Raw genomic sequence first — 22,372 nt, forward strand, 5'->3', positions numbered from 1 at the left:
GGCGGTTGAGGATTGGGGGGGGGGGGGGGGGAGAAGGGGGGTTGATGCCAAGTCAAAGTCTGAGAGAGGCTCCAATTCCAGGTCATGTATTCCCACCTGGCCAGGTCTCAGGCAAGAAAAATATTCCCCGGGGATTCCAGATGGAAATACATAATTTGGATGGGGTATATACAATTGCACAAGGTAGGCACTCCAATCTCTTGACAGACATAGATTTCTAAGAGATCGAGTCACTTGTACTTTCCATCATCTCTATGTCTTTCTTGGGCTTTTCTCTTCTTCTTTTTTTGTCCCCATCCCTGCCCTACTTTTTGTCAGTGTATACACTTCATGGCAAGAGGTGGCATTACATTGCACACGCAGGGTAGGATGTGAGGGGACCATGTCTTGAATTTTCCACGTACATGTACTACAAAAAGAAAGAGGAATGCCTTCAATGATATGTGATCACACCGCCTAAAGCCTCAATGTTGACGCCCTCTGTAGTAGCTATACTTTCTGCTCTGCAGGGCATGGGGTAAGATGGTTTTAATTAGACAACATCCATTACAGGACAGTATAATCTAAGAACTAGAAGCCCTAATTTTCCAATGATATGAGACACTCTTGACGAAAGTAGGCCATAAAATCGTTGCCTGAGTGTACAACGCGCATGGTCCATATTTCTGATAAAATTCAACTGACAAATATACATTTTCGACAACTCTACATGAAATGTGAGATTCTCATTTCCTCGTAAGGTATCCATTGAGTACAGCTCAAGCACTCAAAGATTACGGGAAAATTTAAGTCTATGATTGTTCAAGCCAAGGATAGTTTGAGCTGTAATTTCACAGGAAGGCCGTCAAATTCCATCAAGAATTCTTACCTCAAGGAAGAGCTTAGCAGAAAGTAAATGGGCTACTACACTACCACTGCTATTTCTTGATGTAAATTGCATTCCAGTAATCCAGTGTTGTTTTTGGTTTTTTAATGACATTACATGCAAGTGAGCTTATACACCAAGATTTAAGTCTGATTATCTTGTCTAGTCTAATTTAATTGAAAGAGACTTGGCAACAAACATATTTATTCTTCTGCTGCTGTGCATTTAGTGACAATTTTATGCAAGTTAGCACAGACAACTCAAACTGTAATAGATATATATATATACATTTACCTGCCCCCCCCCCCCATAGCATTTTAATTTATTCATAAACAGCAGTTCGAAACAGTAGTTAATACATCTTTTTTTTTACTATTCACAACTTGACCAAAAGTACGGCAAATCATAAAATTATCACGTATCAGTCTGTCAAGGAAATATGTTATCTACTATGCATCAATTGAAGAACTCTGTGAGCAATATACGCTACTTAAAAACACCAGCTTCTTGTTGATTATCGTCAGAGTGAAGATCAATGTACCTCTGTTTCATCATACACCATAGGCCTTTGATAGATTCATCTGAATTCTACGGGCTGACCAATTAGCCCATGCTCATACTGCTTTTCTCGCTGGGGTGTCCTGAAATTAGCATCACCACCACACAAATGCACATCATCACCATGACACTCAACCACAGGGAAAACAAAGCAACATACCATACCTACATGTTGTACACCACATGTTACATATCTTGTAGGCCAAATGTCAATGCATTCAATTCAACAGCTAGCATATGTAAGCTGTGAGTAAAAACATCTCATTCTGCAAACTCACTGCCCATGTGAGTAATTTTCTCATACTGTGATATACATCTGCTCTATAAGAACTTTTATTTTTTAACTTGGAAGACAATCTCCTTAGAGCAGAGATAATTCCTGTAAAATCAGAAACATTTGTGGCATGAAACTTTTGTGAATTGGAGTCAGCCGTCTTTTTTTTTTTGGGGGGGGGGGCATAAAACTTCTGCAAATTGCCACTGGCGTTCAATGTAATGAGTAGACAGAAACATTCATGTACAGCTGTATCTTGGCTCCTTGCAATATTTGCGAAAGTTTTACGCCCTCAAAAATGTCTGGTTTTACAGTAATGCATCATCCATTGTAGAGGTAGCACAGCTTGGCATGTGGCAGTCACATGACCAGCGAGATTCAGGCAGCACACAACCCGAGCCTGCGAATGACCTTTCAAATCTTAACCCACTGAGATACAGGGAACCGGGGATGTCGCGCATATTACAGCTATGGGAATTTAGCATAATCTCCGAGACAATGCATCAACACATCTTCACCTCATCACGGTCGATATTTCACCACACTGACATTTAAAAGATGTGTCTTTCCCTTCTCTACTTGCCTGTTCTAATCTCATCTCTTTTATGATCCTTTATCTCTTTCCCATTCAATTTTCTCTTCTTCTCATTCCATACTCTTTCTACATTGTATCTATTCTTGCTTCTACAACCTTTTCTTCAACTTTCTCCTACTGTCTATCTGCCTTTACCTTTTCTTCCTCTTCTCTTTCTGATGCACATGGTCTAATAATCTATGATTCTTTCTTTTTCTCTCTCTCTGTACGTAATTCTTTTATAAATGTTCTTCTTACCTTTCATGGGTAGATTGGAGGTTCATAACTGCAAAAGATTTCACTTCCTGGGAATTTGCACGTGTGGTATTTTGTTTACCAGTTGAAAGTTTTGTATTTTTTTTCTGCATGTTGGCTTCTTACGTATGCTATGATGTGCAACTATGATTCATGTTACATAAAAATGTTTTGATTTTACCATGCAATCACTCAATCAATCACTCACTCACTCACTCACTCACTCACTCAATCAATCAATCAATCAATCAATCAATCAATCAATCAATCAATCAATCAATCAATCAATCAATCAATCAATCAAATGATCTATCCATCCATTCATCCATTAATCAATCACACAAACAAACCTGATGTGTCCTCAATACATTACTAGAGTTTGCAATGTATGGCTCCCCTGGTTCATAATAAAAGCATAAGGTAAAAATCACCTAAATCGGACATACAAAAAGAAGAAAGAAAAGCATAAACTGATCGTGTGTCCACATAACTCATATCTAGACATTTCTTACAGACATTGTGTAAGCATGAACGAGTGTGTAGAATTTCTTTTTAGTCATACTTTGCTCCTAGTTAAAAGCATTTCACGGTTTAAGAATTTTAAAGATTTTTGTCTCTTTGTTGGTGCATTTATCTACAAATTTTCTGAGGCAGAATCACTATCCTAAATGCATTTAAGGCATTTTGGGGCAAGGAATAAATGCACTCACGTTTTCAAATGTGTTTAGAAAAACTGATTTGAAGTGGCATTCAGAGGGTGATATGAAATGTTTTTGAGACCACATTCTCCAAGTAAATACATACAATGCCGTTTTGTAACACGTTTATATCTCCAGCTTTCGTCAACTTCCAGCTGTTTCTGGTGGGAGAGAAAAGTGCGCACCATTGGTGTTTTCTACCCATTGTTTGGTGGTGAATGATGAAGGCATATTTAGTGGTATGCAGTGGTGCTTTGAGAATCGTGTTTTAAACCATGTTCACAAACACCACTCGAAACACATGTTGAAAGAAGATTTCCTCTTTCAAGTTACGTAACGCAGCCTAAGTCCTCTGGCTTCCGTGTCACTTACTCTCCACCTTCTTTCTCAAGCACCATCTTTGCATCTAAGGTGTTTGTTTTTTTTTAATCTACTTCCGTCATTTCCTGTCTTTTTATATTTCTACCTCGCTAGCTTCCTTATCACTTACTTCTGGTCTCTCTCTTTCTCTCTCTTACCATCTTTCTATTTGTTTGTTGTTGTTGTTTTTTTATCTACCTTTGTCTCTTCCTGTCTTTGTAGTTCTTTTCGTGTGTCTGGCTTCATTGTTACTTCATACTTCCGCTCTTCCTCTTTCTCTCAACATCTTTCTATCTATCTCTTGTACCTCCGCCTCTTCCAATCTGTCTTTTTATCTCTTCTGTCTTTCTCTTTCACCATCTTTTGACCATTTTTCATATTTATATACGTCTGTCTCTCCTCTGTCTTTCTATCTCTCCCACCATCTTTCTACCTCTATCTACCTCCGCCTCCTCCTACCTGTCTTTCTGTCTCTTCTGTATCTTTCTCTCTCTCCATCTTTCTACGTCTATCTACCTCTGACTCTGCCTACCTGTCTTTGCATCTCTTTCAGTATCTTTTACTCCCTTATCTCTCATCAAATTCTATTTCAGAATACTTGTTTTTCTCTCTTGCACGACTTAATGATCATAAATCACCCGGGCCCTGTTTCATAAAGCTGTTCGTAAAGTTACGAACAACTTACGAGTGACTGGTGATCAGTTCTGATGTGCTATACTTATCAGAATTTCCACAATTCAGCTCAAGAACTAATCACCAGTCGCTCGTAAGTTGTTCGTAACTTTACAAACAGCTTTATGAAACACCCCCCTGGCCTTCCTAAGAATACTAGAATACAAGAATAAGTATAAACATCAGCTACAAAGGATAATTAAAACAATATGACCGGATGTACATGGATATAGAACTCCCCCCGAGTTGGATAAGGACTACAAAACATACAGACTGAATTAAGCGAAGCCATATCATGAAGACAGTTATCTGGTCAGCGAAGAAGCCCCACAGAATCTCAAATTCAGCATAGTCAGGATGACATTCAAGCAGAAGGAAATGAACACCCGAAATATTCTCGTTCAAAAAAAAAAAACATATAATTCGGAATGAGTCCTTGATCAATGAAAGCCATTATAGCAGTGCATTTCAGACAAGATTCATTACAATAACCATGTAGTTTTCTTAGTTATCTCCACTTAGATTTAAGTGTTGAAATATTAAGTACAGGACATTTTCACAAGAGGTGGGGCACAGATATATGCCAAAATTTGAAATTGAAATTTGGGTAAAATGCTTAAGCTGGATGAAAAGTACAAGTTTAGGCTCCCAGGACAAAAATTTGTTTTTTAAATATAAGATGTTTGATTTCATTTATTACAATGGCTGCCAAATTATGCTCAAACATGTAATTTGATACTACCAAAAAGAACAAAAAAGAAAGAAAGAAATTTGGGTGCATTCACTAAAAGTAGCAGCAAGACTATCCCAAGCTCAATCTGGAATTCACTACTGTGGAGGGTATAGTATCAATGGAGAAAGTTGTCAGTGGGGATATTCACCTAAATCTACAGTATTGGTCAACTCTTCATGTGGTCACCTGCTGTACCTGGACATTAGGGAGGAGGCCTGTATTGAAGACTGCGCAAATCGTCAGGCAACAATAGCACAAGGTACCTCCTTTGGGCTATTGCGGTTTGTCAAGCCATCATTAGTATGACCTATTAAGAGCAAAAAATATGAATGTACTTTAGAGCCTACCTTCTTCTTTAGGCGGTGTCCATATAGCTCCTTGACGTGAAACACTTTGCTGTTGAATGATGGTATTCTCTTACACATATCCACATAGAGCTGCTTGGCGTGGTGAATCTTCCCAGCCGTAGACTCCTTGAGGTCGCCCATGACGGCAGCGTAGGTAGTATAGAACTTCCTCACTGCCTTCTGAACAGCCTTAGAGCCCGAGCACCCGTAGGGCAGGCAGAGCTTGATGGCATCCACAGAGAGCTTCTCTTGGAGACCCCTGTCCGCAGGGTCTGCACTTCCTGGGTCCCCAGCGACCTTCCCGGCCTGCGAGCCGTGGCAGATGGGCGAGGCGTCTTGCTTGGAGCTCTGGCGCGAGAGCCGGCGCTGGGCCGAGGCAAAGAATCCCACACTGGCCCCACCTCCACCCCCGCCGCTGCCACTGCCGCCGCAGTCAAGGATGCTTGTCTCACGGGTGGCGAGCTGGAGAGAGGTGTCCACAGTGTAGTTGTGCCACTCCGGCTCCGAGTCCACCAGGGTGCGGTTGCTGGAGCTGGAGCTGGACAGCATCTGGTTGCTAGCCGTTGTGTGGAGGGCGTGGCCCGTTGCCGAGGTGGATGGGGTAGACTGGGCCTTCTGGAGACTGGTGGTGAGGTTATTGGTGATGAGCTGAAGGGATGCTAGTTTGGCTGCATCCTCTTGACTACACGGCAGACTCCCGTCTAGGACGGACTTCTGGAGCTGCAAAACGCAGAGTAAAACAGTAAAAATGTATGTTGAGTGCAATGCCGAACAGCTCTGAAATATTCATGTACCCTTCTCCACCAGTGAATTTTATATCCCCTCATCACAGGCACAACAGCTCATACAAGCGATGAGGTTTATTCACTGATTTCTGCAAAGTTAAGTAATGGCAGAATACTTCAGCAGCTCAACTTAATTGTTAAATTGCTACTGACTTTAAACTTGAAATGGCAGGTCTTGCATCAATACTGAATTTTAACAAAGCAAAGTAAAAGTTTATCTATGAATGCATGGTTTCAGACAGCAATGTGTTTCATATAATAGAATCAATACATGCTCCCCCAACAAAAGCATTACACATACTACATATTGTAAGACACTCTTTTCCTTGACAAGGATGAAGTTTAGAATGTATATCTGGTCAAACTTCAGAAATAAACTGTGTATAACTGGAATTATTCAGAATCAGCCAATGACAATTTATAAACACATCATAAAATATTAAAATCATCTATAGACTGCAATCTTTATTGGAACGTATTCACTTCATTTGATACATGTCTCATAAGTAAGCATCTCTTGATCTGTGACTGACCAATCAGAGCCTTTATCACAAAAAGGCTTAGAGTGAGTATAAAGCACTACAGACTAGTATAGTGCCCGTACAAGGATTCTGTAGGAAACTGCAGGGGATTTTGCACATGCTGCAAGGTACAATGTAGTCCTACTTGTATATCTTCTACCAGCAAACCACTTTAATCACTGTATCCAGTTGCTACATGCAAAGATTTAGGGGAAGCATAACATGTAAGTTTCACCACAAACGGTTATCGTCGAGGAATCATCTCTTGTGATTTGCTAATGCAATAAAGGTCAAACAAGGTCATTTCTCTGGTTATGTGACCTATTTCCACCAATGAAAATGCCAACATTATTCAACATCCCATGATGTGAATATGAATAACTCATATTTGACATAATTTTTGGTTTCCCACAAAATCTATTCCTTATTCCATATATATTACAGCTGGCTAAATTGATTATTTTCTCAATACAGAATATTTTCCAGCCACTACTTTAATTAAATTCATTCATTCATTCATTCATTCATTCATTCATTCATCCATCCATCCATCCATCCATCCATCCATCCATCCATTTATTCATCTATCTGTCTGTCTATTTATTCATTTGTCTGCAAGGAATAACCCTGTATATCAAAGGAGCTTACGTACAAGCCAGAAGCCAATGTCTAAACAATTCATGACAATGCCCACAGCAGTAGATTGCAATCAGCACCCCTGATTGCTGACCAATGCATTGTACACTTCCGAGATTCAAGCAAGATTTCACTGGTCATACCACTGGTTCCCCATGATGGTTTGAAGACATAAATAAAAACAAATTGGCAACTGCAAACTCAAACTCCGAGACATCATGGAACTCAACACAGATCACTATCCAGACACTGCTGCTCCTAATTGGAATGTCATCGTTCATCCTCACTGCAACAAAACCGGTCGATCCGCATGATGGGCCACTACTTACGGAAGCATATCACAAACTGATGGACGCCTCTGGGTTATTCCATTTATACATCCACACTCAATGCCACTGTGCAGGTTTTGATAAAGCTAGTAAACATCACAAGATTCCTATGTTGTGCACAACATAATGTAGAGGAAGAGAAGACACGTCTTTCTGCATTCAAACAAATGTTTTCCATGCCACAGAAGAACAAGCTGCCTCAGTTCTAAAGGAAAATAAAGTTAGGGGGGAAAAAACATCAAACATTTTCTTTGCAGTTATGAACAAGTTTCCTCCTGCGACAAATAAATTTGCTCTGCTCTCTTTAGCAAACTTGGGGCAAGCAGGAACCCCTGTAGAATGAGCAGCTCAGCAATAGAGCCAAACCACAAGTTTTCAGAATGAGTCAATCCCCACAAACTTTTTTTTTCTTTTTTTTTTTCTTCCAGCCAGTTTCTGATTTCAAGCCCACACAGCAGGGATCAAAAGACTTCCTCCAAGACCAAATTGTTGGTGTGAGTTAATAGGCTGTTTTCACACGTACAATGTACTGAGAGAATGTATAATCTGAATCACGATTCTGGTGGTGAATCACGTACTATATAGAATCGTGATTCAAATGACGCATTTTGGTCATGTGTATGCAAACTGGAATCGCAGAGGATGATTTGAATCGTAATTCAAATGGCAGTGTTCACATGTTTTCCAGTGACGATTCTTAATAATTATGGAACGAAACAGTCATGTGTATGGATTTCTCAGTGGAGCTCAAAGTGACTTTGCAGCCACTTCCGCAGAAAAACCTGCGCACCTCAAATGCTCACACTGCAGTCAAAGTGCACATTACTTACTCCTCAAACGTGATTGATGGGTAGACAGAAAGAAACCGAACCCCCTCTGGATTCTCGCTCTGAAAGTCCAAACTGAACAGAATCCCCAAAACCTTCCTTGGTCATGCGCAAAAAAACAACAATAGTAATGTAATTGTTGTCTTAATTGCAATTCAGCAATGCAATACTGTTTCTCAACCCGTGTGAAAACGGTCAGAGAGAAAGCGAGAGAGAGAGAAGGAGAGAAATTACCAACGGTGTTGTGTTGTCTTCCTTCGGTTTCTCGAACTACTACAGGCCCGGAGGCACAGCACGTAGTTATTGAATGAGGAAATGACAAGAGGACCTGACCCTAATCATCCAAGAGAGACCTAAAGGCTACATTCCAAGACAATGGCAAGTCATCATGGATCAACCAATACCTATCATTTGACATCAGCTGTTTGAACTCCAAACTTCAGCATTCACAAACGCGTCAAAGTTCACTCGCGAGGCCCACTGTTTTTCTTTCTCTCCTCACAAGAAAGGAAAATATTAAACAGACCGAAAGGAGGGGAAACAAACATACATGGAACCGCAAGACCTTTCGTTTCACAATTGTGTGTGCATAAGAATATTTCACTACCATTATTTGAGACACTTAGCTCTTTTCTTTCTTTCTCTTTCTCCTCCCCTCCCTCTCTCTCTCTCTCTCTCTCTCTTTCTCTCAATTTTTTCCTCTCTCTGTGAAAACTGAAAATCACACAATGTATTGTGGTACACCCCTCTGAATATATTGTATTCCACTTACAGGCCAGCTCAGCAGTGAAAAAAAAAAATGAACTGAAGACTAAAGGGCTCCTGACAAGTGTACGGAGAGGTACAAGCAATACACTCATGTTCATATTTACTAAAGACAAATCAACAGCACTTCAATAGTAAATGTTAGTTTCTCTCAGACACCCGAATGACACTGGCAGAAAAAAGAATGAGTAAGATTATATCAAAGAGTTTTTAACTTGGTAATACATGCCACATTCTCATGAGTGGCTTTGCTTGAAGGATTTACGAAGACAAAAACTTTATTTTTCAACAGTATGATATCATGCAGGAAGAAATTAAGGGGCATGTTACAGCTCAGGAAAAACTTGCTTCCTGCACGGTATTTAAACGGGGAGACTCTCAATCAAGAATGTGCCTGTGCATCACAAAACCAACAAGTAGTCGCATGCCCTGATTTTACGTGAGGACACAAAATTGGTAAGACGAGTCAGCCTACTCAGTCTCAAGTTTTTCACATTTTCTGAAAGCGCAATTCTTCCTCGAAATTATTCTTTGGGATCATAAAATGATTGGGAAATTGTGTTTTTTACCGGTTTTTCTAAAACACCTTTTTGGAGAATCGTGTGATAGTTTGGAAAAACCCTCCACCTGACACCTCTCATGCAAATCGCTGGGAAACAGGCTTTGTTGACATGATACAGGACTAACATGTTGACTCCACAGGCTAACTTTTGCGGTAAGAATTTCACACAAACATTGCAAGTGTGGGTCAATTTTCTCCCCCCCCCCCCCCCCCCACCCCTTACATGATATGAACCTAATTCCTCAGGAGGGAGTAATTTTATTTTGAAGGAATGGTGACAAGTACAACAAATAAACTTTGGTGAGAAACTGGTACTTAAATTGCCAGTTCCAAAGATATGTCACAGAGTTTACACTAACTATGGGAACAGCTACTGTACATGGGAGAAAATATGTAAGTTCCTCTGGAATAATGATAATTCCCTCATTGCAATTGGTTTTCCTCAAACATCTAACATGTCTTTCACAGAGAAAAATTAAATACATGTAAAATATGATTATATTCCAAGAATACAAAGGCAACAAATAAATCCTTCACACCACAAATGAAATTTAAAATCTTGGGGATGTTAGGAGCATTTCAGGTTGAAAAGTTGGATATACTTTGTATGTATCCAAAAAAAAAAACAATAAAATGAGCCATGGGTTGATTCTGATTGGGTCACCTTCACTGATTTGACATTTATGGGTATTTATTTTTTTTTTGACAAAGGAACCCCTTTTCTATGATGTATCTTAATTCTGATTATGAAAAAAAACAAACACAAAGACTTTCAAAAAAATAAGTAGAAGTTTAGTGTCTTTAATATCTTTTGCTGACCCAATTCTTTCTACAGTTTGTTTTCTCCCATAAGGTATGTGTAAACATGGACTGAACTCTAACACAGAAATGTTTAAAGCTGTAAGCTGTAGTTTCCATACTTTGACAAACTTATGAAAAATATGTTATTGATTTTACTTGTAAGTATACCAAGTCTTAGTTTAACCCATTGAGGACAGGCTGATTTTGCTACAACACGCATTTCCCATAGACACTTGCCCGAGTATACTCGGGACTCGTCCTCAACGGGTTAATGTCAGTGATAATTCCTTCACACTGATTGCCAAGGAGTTCAAAAACACATTTTTTTTTGTTTTCCTTTGTTCCGAATACAATTAAGGGTGACTCGGCGCACTTAACTAAGGCCTATACTTCAAAGCTCCTTTTATAGAAGCAGGCTCCCTTAATGCAATAAATTCTTCCATCGTAATATGATATGAGCATATTATGCTCTGATGGTTTAGAAACAACCAATTTTACCAAGTTTTATATAATGATAAAGCTTTGAATCTCCTGTTTCAGAATTTGATTATAATAAGCATGACATTGTAAGCTTTTTAATTGATACTTTGCACAAATTCATATCAATCCCTTCATCATTTCTTATAATGTTCTTCCTGAATTCTTGAGCACAATGACAAAATCTGCTTCAACAAAATATGTATATATTTGGTTTTACAATCACCAAAGACTTTCTCCTTAAGGCAAAATTCTTTCTTTCTTTCTTTCTTTTTGTTATCAATCAACTTTGTGAATGTGGTTTCCATGTATTGTGTGTTTATGTGTCTGTATTTTGCTTTTTCTGCCTTTTATGAAATTAGATTTCACCCATGCGAAATTCAGGACATCAGAGTTTATATTTTCTGTTGTATCCATGCTCTGTTTACGTATCAAACTTAAGTAACAGCTGTCAGCCATGATACAAGATTGCTTTACTTGTTTCTTTGGTTTTCAACATCACTTGATTCTTCGAATCAATATGCATTACCCAACAGAACTTCAAAGCATAAAATATTTCATTTATTTTGATGATTTTAAGCAAGTTTTTTTTTAACCCTATTGTAAACACCTTTCCATCTTTATGTTGCAACAGTTACCAGTAGAATTATGATTTATTTGTCATATTCCACATGCAAATACTCAGGTTTTGATAGGCTAGCAACCTTGTGTCATGGTGTTATCTTTTTTAATCAAAGAAGTATTTATTTATCAACCCATTGTGGACGGGCTGATTTTGCTACAACACATGTTTCCCACAGACACTTGCCCGAGTATACTCAGGACCCGTCCTCAACGGGTTAACACTAGTTGTTAAACCATAACAACTGCAAAAATAGGAAATTCAAAAGGCCAATCTGTTATTGTCATGCTGATCTTTCTCACAATAAGTTACTACAAGTAGGTCTTTCATTCATAAAGGGCATTGCAACTTTTATAGTGTGTGCTCAATTGCCATCTTGCACCAACAATCATGCAGTGTTTCCTCTTTCTTTTGTTTTTCCTTTCTTTTTTTAAGAGATTCATCTGATTGGTAAAGCTCTCTTGGAATTGAATTTTCTTAGTTCACAATCAGAGTTTGATTTTGTCTTTGTGAGCTTTCACCTACTGTTATTCTGCAGGCTTCATCAGACTTGCATAAATTATCATGGAGTTTATAGCTGGAAGTACATGTATTCCTATTTGAGGATTGTGCTTCGACCCATCTTATGACGTGAATGGGGTCTCTCAATCTCTTACAGGGTACAGGGTGCCTTCTGTAAGTGGAATTCCTAGGAAACAACAAATCAAGTTCGTACCCCCAACCGCCTGAAGATAGCTTTCTGAGCTTGCAACCACCACAACATGAAACTTGACTGTGGGTTTGGGACAGGACAGACTTCAGTTTGCAGTGCAGATGGGACTTCTACTAGAAGCCAGAATGTCTCTTCTACCATTATTTGATTAATGGGAGAAGTGCACAAATTTAGGCTTGGTACACAAATGACAAAAATAAAAAGATTACACATCAAAAGAAGCAGGCACTGTCAAAGAAGCAACTACCTGCAAACCATTTTGCAAGGTGTGAATACAGGAGATGAAATTCAGTTTCATAATGCCAAATTTGAGGAATCTTCAGTGGCTTCAAACAGAAAGGTATTACTTCATAATGAAGTCAGTGTAAAGAGGTATACCGTAAACCGTAATTCATTTCTAAACATGACGAATGAACCTCCTTTTTCTCTATAAATTCCTAGAACTGATGACTACAATGACAATCATAACATAACGAATGATCTCATCAATAACTATAGAAATAGTGATTATCATCATTGTAACAATAATAACACAAGCAACACCAACAATAAAACTGATAATAAAGGTTCGAGAACATATGCAAATTCAGATTTATCAGAAAACATACACACTCCCTTATTCTGGATGGAAAAAAAAAACATACTAGAGTACAGTTCACATCATATTTCATTTATTTGTTTGTTTGTTTCTGGGGTGTTTTTTTTACTGGTATAATTACTATACATTCACACAATCACTATTCAGTGAGTTATGAGTAAGTGGGTGAGTCAAAAACAAGAAGTGATGTCAACACTCCTTTACTGCAATGATGAAGAAAATATCCAATCACATCACAATTGTTAGGATGGATGATTTGATGGAACACTGCATCTTTTTAATACAGCACACGCTCACACTATTTTACAACATAAAATTGCTATTATCACCACAGTCTATCAGCTAGAAGTGCAGTCACTGACTTCCCAAAGAAGTTTCAGGGCAGGTAAACATTTTTCTGGTGCTCAAGTATGCACAACCCAATCCCCGACAGTGTTTGAATGCTAAGCAGGTGCACATTAACGCCCTTTCATGGAGGGAAGGTTGTAGATGGAGTATCTTATTCAAGGACTCAAGGGCCGCTGCAGTCCTGAATCAAACAGTCCTTTACCTTCCTCCAGCAAGTGCAGAGAGAATTCAGCTGTACCTCAAACACTGTAACCAATCCCCCTCTGGGAGAATATGATACAAAAAAAAACTGAAAGAGCCCTCTTGTGTCAGTTGAAAGCCACTTTCCAACAAACTTGCCGAGTACCTTCTCCCTTTCATCCATGCATTCACTCACTCATTCGCCTAATTCCCAATTCACAGATCTAACATCAATACATCATCCATTCATCAAATGAGTCATCTAGTCATTCACTCACTCATTCATTCATTTCACTCTTTTGCAAGATCTGACATCAACATATCATTTATTCATTCACTCACTCTTTTACAAGATCTAAGATCGATAAATCGTTCATACAATTCACTATGATCCCTCACCCACTCACTCAGCTCATTTCACTATCACCTGACCTATTATCAATAGAAGCATCCACTTGAATGATAAAATGATAGAATATCATTTTTTTTTATTACTAAATGACAGAACAGTTTCTATTTTGCATTTAACTTCGTGAACGTATGACATAAATAACCAGTTCTATAAGGACATACAAATAATGACTCTCTATACTCAAACAAATAACTGTCATATCTACATGTTTCAATGGTCATTACAGAAAGCTGACAAATTTGAAAAATGCTAGCAATATCCAACGGCACTGTCATGAACAAATACACAGCACAAATGCTGATACATGTACACCTTCCCCTCTCCCATTCACAACTCCTTCACAATTTCAATTTCATGGTACAGCAATGCTCACAATTTGCCACCCATGAAATAATTCCCAGACAAGGTGTGCTTGTGCATGTAAGTTTTCTGGATGGGACTTTGAGCTTACACGTATGAAAAATATGAGGAATCGTTCTCACCTTTTGAAAGAGGCAGTGCAGGTCCTCTGGAGAGAGCAGCACAGTGGACCGATCAACCAGGGAGATGTTTCCCATGCCCTGGACGCTGTTCAGCGAGGCCAGGCTGGACGTGCTTGACCCGGTCAGCGACCGGTTGCCCGTCACCTTGTGGATGTAGCTCCCAGAGCCCATGTTCTTGAAGGAGCCCGGGAATGACTGGAGGGATAGCTTGTCCGACGACTCGGTGTGTGAGCCCATGATCAGAGGAGGGGCGCTCTGGATGCTGGCCCGCACCGCCGGGGAGGAGAAGGTACGGGAGATGTGGGCGTGGTGGTGGCTGCCACGGAAACGGCTGCCCAGGCTGCGCAGCGAGATGGTGTCCTCCTGCTGCTGGTAGAGGAGGGAGAGCTGGTCCGCCAGGGGGTGGCCCGACAGGCCCAGGAGGCGCAGCCGCTGCAGGAGCTTGGTGGCCTCCGACCGCATCAGTTTGTCCTGGATGAAGTCTTCTGGTATGTGCTCCACCCAGCGTCGCATCATCTGGAGGACCTGAAGCAAGAACATACATGTTCACTGTATAATATATGATGGATGAGATACCAGGATTGAATGGGGCAATTCACACATATTGGGAGAAATTAATTGCAATTGAAATCTTGAATGAAGACATAGTTGTAGAAGTTTCAAGAGGCAACATAATGCATGGCAATGTAATAATCAAAGTATGGCTTAACAGATACATATGGAAGATATAAGCTAGCATTCAGCAAGAATGGTCCAGCACTGGCTGTCGGGCAGAATTTTAGTAGTCTACTGGATACTATGTCTGTCTTGTAATCAGGAGATTGTTGGCTGGAGTCAAACCCGAGAATGTAGGCCCATGATTTTTTTTTTTTTTTATCATGGCTACTACTAAAATATTGAATATCAAAATGGTGTTTATTTTGGTCAACACAGGGCAATTTGCCAATCAGCTGCAGAATTCAGCAAGTTGTCTTCATGTGTGTTTGACATGGATCAACAAGGATTTATGTGTTCAGAATATATCTTATAGTACGGTACAAAGTCGAACTGTGAAGACATCTATATGGACCGTAAAATAAATTAGCTGAATGCTTGATGCCCATCCCACATGGATTAATCAATTAACTATTAGACACAAGCTCAAAAATAAGGTAATCATCTCCCATTTAAACCCCCATCTCCCCTCCCCCCCCCCCAAAAAAAAAGGGGAAAAAATATGTACATAAATTAATAATTCTGTTTGGTTTGCTGCTTTCATTTGTGGTATTTTTGCCCATGAAAAGATATCTTATTGCATAATGAAAGTGCAATAATGCATTTTGTTCTTAAATAACATGTTTTCCTTCTTGATCTGTTCACTCAATTCATGATCATTATTGAATACAATATTTGAACTATGATTGACAAAAAAAAAATGTGTATTAAATGTGTATAACATCAAAATCAAATTGTCTCTAGCAGATTCAATGTGCAACTTTACATACGAGCCAAGAACAACTTTTTCCCCATGAAACATAAATCAAATGTGAATAAGTCTAAACATATAGCCAGACATGAAGATCTGATGGCATCATGATTTACACAGAATCCCCTTTCATATGAATCTCTCTATCTCTCAGGATGTTAGGAGCAAACAAACCCTGACTGCCTGAAGCAAAAACCAATTTTAGTAAATCTGAAAAAAAGTATATAAATACATCATATATTACTTGAAGAGTCTTTTGGCATAAATAATCTGTTATAGATATTCATTGAACTGAGCTATGCCCGGAAATGATACATACGTACTGTACACTGCCTTGGATGTGATCAATACTTTCACCCAATCCAGGTGGCAACCTTATCCTAAGAACACTAATCCATCCTTTCCTGTTTACTAGTCACCCTGGCTTTTATTCTAAGATACAATAATCTGTATGCACACACACACACACACACACCAAACATCCTGTCTTCAATATCATTAAATCATTGAACAGCAATAGATCGAGGTAACGGCTGTCTGACAGATTTTTTCTGTGATGTTCCATATTTAGCTTCTGTCGCTACACAGATTCATGAATGTAACATATAAATATCCCTTCAGGTTCTTGAGAAAATGATTAAAAAAAAATTGAAATGTACATTCTCCCCTGAAAGATCAAGCTCTGTGGTGAAATCCTGATAGAATTGCTTTGTTGATTATGAAACAAAACACCAACTGGGTTAACCCATTGAGGACAGACTGATTTTGCTACAACGCGCATTTCCCATTGACCCCTGCCCAAGTATACTCGGGACTCATCCTCAACGGGTTAAAAAAAAAAGCTTTTGTTGCTTTATAAACAAAAAAATCAACAAAAAAATGTGCACTTATGCATCTTTTATCAGATTGAGAGAAAACTTTGAAAGGAACCACACTGATATTAATCTCTGGTCCTTGCAGGTGGCTGCATCCAGTTTCATGTGAGTGAAACTAATAACTCTAGTATGGGGGGGGGGGGGAGATTTTTCATCACAACTATAGTGCCCCATTGGCAGCATGTGTATGTGTGCTGGTAATGTTCTCTCTGGTCTTTGGTTTGATGCCATGGAGGCATACATGAGTAGATGTGCACTCCGAAAGCAAAGATCTGAGCATTTATCACTGGCAGTCTGTTTCATGCAATGGCAAATAAAACATTGAGACAGGAATTGTGAGAGGGTTAGTTTAGTTCTGGCAATTAAAAAATTGAGATTCTTTGGAAATTCAGCCAATCTTAAGCCATTGACGGTTTGATTTTTCTACAACATGCATTTCCCATAGACACTTGCCCGAGTATACTCGGGACTCGTCCTCAACAGGTTAAGAGGCAGTTTGTTATTTGGGGTAGAAGCTTATATCTAGATGCTGGTGGTCTGAGTTGGTTTCTTAATTCTTTTCAAAGAATCCTAGAAGTGATATATGTTCTGCTACACGGTAGGCACATTTCTTGAAGAACAAAATTATAAAAACACACAATCTGTTCATAGATCAACTGTATTTCATATCTCTAGTAGATATGACTTGATTTTATCCTAAATACTAGGCAAAGAAAAAAGTGGGAGAAAAGGAAAAAAAAAATCTGCATGTATTATGTACTAACATGCTGGATTTGTTTGTAACAAAAAAGTGAAGAATAGGACAAATGGGTATATCATCATGTCTAACAGTAAAGAAATCCCTTTGCAATATAGAAGATATTATGGGGGCTACCATAGTTACATGTACCATTGTCACAGAAGAATCATTGTAATTATGTTGTAAACTCTTTATATGGGACATCAGGATGACAGCGGCGCATCCCTGAAAACTTACATTTTTACATGTAAATTCATTCTTGCATTGCAGAATCTTACATTCCACCATTGCAGCCAATAAAGTTTGTAGCTCGAGCAAGGGCAAGAGTTCATCTCAGTATAGAATTCAAGTGACAAATATTACTAGTCCACATACACAACATTGTTAGATTTCAGCTTTTCTCTCATTATGTTGTATATTCCATCAACTCCACACATGTTTCATTTCAGAATTATTATTCAGAAAAACATGACTATACAAATGATGCACAGGATAGAGTGCGTTAGTGGAGACGTAGCGCACTTGAGGGTATTTACAATTGTGAAACATGCACAAGGCGAAGCCGAGTGCATGTTGCACTACATTGTAAATACCCGAGAGTGAGCTGCATCTCCACTAACGCCACGAAATAATCCTGTGCATCATTTGTTTTATAAAATGGGTCGAAAACTAACAGCATTTTTCACGTACCTTTGTGGGTCAATACCAGTCAGCTACATAGCACTCGCTCGAGAGAGTCGAGTCAAGCACGTCGCACTCGGAAATCCCGCACATGTAAGTACTGTCATGTACGCCACTAATATGCACACAAGAAAGGCCGGCCAGCAGTAGTAACAGCCCGAACTAGAAGTTGTTTACAGGATTGACAGCGCGTATAGTAGCGCGCGACGCACTTGTAACAACTGATTGAGTGCGCACTGGTACTGCAGTGCGATGGTACTGAAGTAATCAAAGCCCACATGACTCATTTCAGCGCTTCCTATTGGCTACGTTCTTGAACCCATTTTATAAGCAACTTTAATAGTCACCCTTTTATGTTTTTATAATACCCCAATGCGTGGGCTGGGAAAACTAATAGAAGAATAAGTTGAAGCTCAAGGGAATCTTTCGTCTTGAACAAACACTTTTGACAAAACATAGGATAAGGGAAAATTTCATGTCATTTATCATAATAAACCCTTGAATCTGACAAGCAAAAGCATCATTAGGTTTTAGCTTTTCTCATCATGTGGCCCTCAACAAGGTTTCATCACAGAATAAAGAAAAGCATGGCTCACTTTATTAATACCCAACTTTTTTTTTTTTTTAAATGCTCTACTGCGTGGGTTGGGAAAACCAGTTAAGAATATACAGTTGAAACTCAAGGGAGTCCTTCCTCTATTCTATAACAAACACTTATGACAAAATACGGGATGAGGGTGATTGTCATGTCATTCGTCATATATTATAGACCCTTGGATCTGACGAGCAAAAAACATTGTCAATATGCATGAATCTCATGCCTTTCTCTTTTTGGTAGATATCTACAGTCTGTATACATGTAAAAATAAACTTTGAGATCTTCCTCCAAAAGACGTAGAGAATTGAAGTAGTGAGAGTGGGGTGGGACAGGAATGAAAGAAAGTTTCCTTCCTCAAGATGATTTGGGGTTGTCTACTCGCTTAAATGCCACAAGACTTTGCTATTCCATATGAGTAAGTTGTGCATTATGCGTAGAAGACACACAAAAAAATCCGGCTGTACCAATGAAGTATGCACAACATTAAGAATCTCCCTGCTTAAGTGTGCACTTCAATACGATGGGAGGGAATGGTATAAATATCGCATGCAACCCTAGGCAGATGACTGCGTGGGCTTGTACGTGAGTGTCCTTTCAAGGATCCATAATGCTTGATGGTACATTCACGTACGCAAAGCTATCTCAAGGAAAGAGGGGATTAGCCATTGATAGCTTGATTCTCTTGTCAGATTGGTGATTATTCTTTCTTTTTTCTCTCCCCCAACGTGGCATTAAAGTAGAGTAAGCTTACCCATAACTACTTATTGTCTTGGACCCTGTGGTGATTATTCTGTGCCATTTTGTATGCGTGTGTGCGTGTGCGTGTGTGTGTGTGTGTGTGTGTCTAATGCTTCTCCATTCTCTTGGATTTTCTGCCAAACGCTGCTACAGGCAGCTGTAACCATGGCCACCACAAAGAGTGATAGATTCTGACGGGAGATGCATCAATCCGCATTAACATCTGCTGCGTTTGAGGTCTCCTAAAACCAAATGTATTCACACCCTGCGTATTGTGTCACTTTGCGCACGAAGATTGCTTGTGCAGCGCCTAATCTACAACTGAGCGCTAGAAGGGCATTGACGGCACGGAAATGTCCGCGGCATCTACGCCCTTCTCGTCTATTCCAGCAGATGGTTTGTTAACATGTGAAGGATGTAACACATGTGCTAGCCTAAGGCTAAGGCACTACTTGTAAATGTGATGCAAACGGAGCTTCCGCAGACAGCCTTTGTACAGGAGATGGGACACATTGGATGACACGGTGGTATCTTATTGGGTGAAGCAGGGGAGAGAGGGGGAGGAGGGGATTACAGGGAGGGGGAAGGGGATTAACATGAAGGAATAAGATGGAGGTATGGGATGATGGAGAATAAAGATACAGCATACACTGGAACTAAAATCAATAGTGCATTGTATCACACAACTGCAACTGATGAATACAGCAGAAGTAGAGCAGAGAAAGGAACATTAGAAAGAGGAAAACATACTAAGATTTATAATTATTCTTCATAGCAATACCCCTGCCCAGTGGTGAGGGGGGGGGGGGGGGAGGGATTGTGTGTCATGGTGTCAACCCCCCAATTGTCATATTAATCTAAGACCTCAATGCATGTACACGCTTTCAGAAAAATTCTGTTTTTCAAAGCAATGTAACATTTTTACATTTTATGCCACGTATGCACTGAGCAAAGATGGAGGTAGAGAAAATACAGAGCATTGCATGGATTTAAAGTTTATTACAAAGCAAAGATAATGTTTCTGGTTTAACTCGTTGAGGACGAGTCCCGAGTGTACTCGGGCAGGTGTCTATGGGAAATGCGTGTTGTAGCAAAATCAGTCCATCCTCAACGGGTTAAGAGTAGATCATTTTTATCAATGATGATAACATAAGCAATAGTGATGATGATGATTACTGTTATTAATATCTCAAAAGCATCACTAGTGTCATCAGTGCCTCTGTGATAATTTTTCCTATAATTACTATGTGTCATTCAATTCTAAAACTACTATCATCACGAACTGTAACAATGATAAAATGTATGTTCAAGACATGAAAAATGATGCACAGACATCTCAAAAGAATTGCTATGTTTCTTATTACTTTTATACATGCAAATGTATGCAAATCATTAGAAACACACCATCACAAGAAAATATTTAAGGATTCATAAAGTTAAGAATTCCATATCTTCTCCTGATATTTTGGCCTTGACGTTGCTGTAATTTGTCGTGGGATTAGATTCTTGGAAAGTAAAGAAAGGGCAAAGATAATTTCACTCGAATAATTAAACAAATCAGATCTTTTAGTGTTGACTGTAAGATAGATACGGGTAACAGTGATCCAATTTCAGTAATTCATCTTACATAATTGGTCAAGCCACATAGCTCAGTTCTGTTTGATATACGAATGCTTTTACTGATTGTGTATGATGCAACTTGAACTTTTTGCCAACTTTTTTTTTTCTTGTCAGAGAAATGCATGAATATCATTTGAAGGTTTCAATTGATGCAAAGCACTAAAAATGAAAATACATGATGACAGTGGTACATGCATTCAAAAAGGGGTCAGACAGATGGCTGTGCGGGTCGTTTGTTGTGCCGTCACCATGGTTACCTTTTCCTGGAGGATCCTCTTGCCGTTGTTGGTGCTGCTCCCCGCCATGGTATTCATGGCAAACAGACCCCTTCGCTTTCCTCCGCTGGTGGCCAGCAGGATGTGCTGCAAAACTCTGCGTGTCGGAAATAGGCAAACAGATCAGTCATTGTGTTAAGCTGCAAGCACGTAAAAAAAAAAAAAAAATGAAAATCACATCACGCAACTAGACTGTTCCGAACCCCCCCCCCCCCACACACACACACACATCCCCCAACACCAACACCACCTCTGCCACCATTATGAAAAAGCTAACAAGTTACCGTTAGAAGTTCCAGGTTGATTGGTATTATTTGTGATGAAACACTTATTTCTATAAGGGGGTATGGTGCCTGTTAACTTAGACCCCGTTTACAGTGCGAGGCTCGGCTGCGGCTTGGCCGCGGCCGTGCCCAGCCCCGCTTCAGTGTAAACGCGCAAAAGGCCAAATGCGAGGCCAAAATTGGCCTCGCATTTGGCCTCGCTCTGGAGGTGGTCTCGGCCGCGGCCGAGCCCGGCCTTTTCTTGGTGTAAACGCAAACTGGGCCAAATGCGCGGCCAATTGCGCGGCCAATTTTAGTCTGGCTTCCAAACCCTCTGCCTGTATCTTTCGCTATTCAGGATATTAACCCCCTCAACGTCGAAAACTAGTATAGTTTACGGTGGTTTTGTCCTGCAAAGGATTCTTTCCTTCGGCAAAGGCCTTTGCCCGAACGGCGACTTTGTCGCCACGGAATTCATTTGGCAAAGGGTCTGAAAACCAGACAATACCAAATTGCATTTGTTTACAAGCAGAGCGCCACTACGACAACAAATTGAAAGGTTTGAATCAAAAGCGCGGCCGAACCCGGCAGTGTAAACGGACAAAATTGCGGGGCCCGGCCTCGCAATTGAGGCTGGGCTCGGCCGCGGCTTGGCCCAGCCCCGCACTGTAAACGGGGTCTAAATGTACAACACTGTAGTCTCCACTTAATCGGGTAGGGTCTGG

General features: G+C 39.8%; 1 protein-coding gene across 1 annotated transcript in view; it reads right to left on the reverse strand.

Moving 5' to 3' along the window:
• LOC139708180 (uncharacterized) overlaps positions 1–22,372 on the reverse strand; it is a gene marked incomplete at its 3' end in the record, with an annotated part of 141,624 nt that overhangs the window by 60,342 nt on the left and 58,910 nt on the right. Inside the window, exons 8-10 of the mRNA XM_071620155.1 lie at positions 21,367–21,481; positions 14,394–14,918; positions 5,337–6,056 (exon numbers count right to left, since the gene is read on the reverse strand). Coding sequence (XP_071476256.1) covers positions 5,337–6,056; positions 14,394–14,918; positions 21,367–21,481 — 1,360 coding nt within the window. The remainder of the gene's footprint in view (positions 1–5,336; positions 6,057–14,393; positions 14,919–21,366; positions 21,482–22,372) is intronic.

Source organism: Diadema antillarum, unplaced genomic scaffold, assembly GCF_040938485.1.
Source record: "Diadema antillarum isolate AM-2024a unplaced genomic scaffold, OU_Dant_1.0 seq00001316_RagTag, whole genome shotgun sequence".
Taxonomy (NCBI): domain Eukaryota; kingdom Metazoa; phylum Echinodermata; class Echinoidea; order Diadematoida; family Diadematidae; genus Diadema; species Diadema antillarum.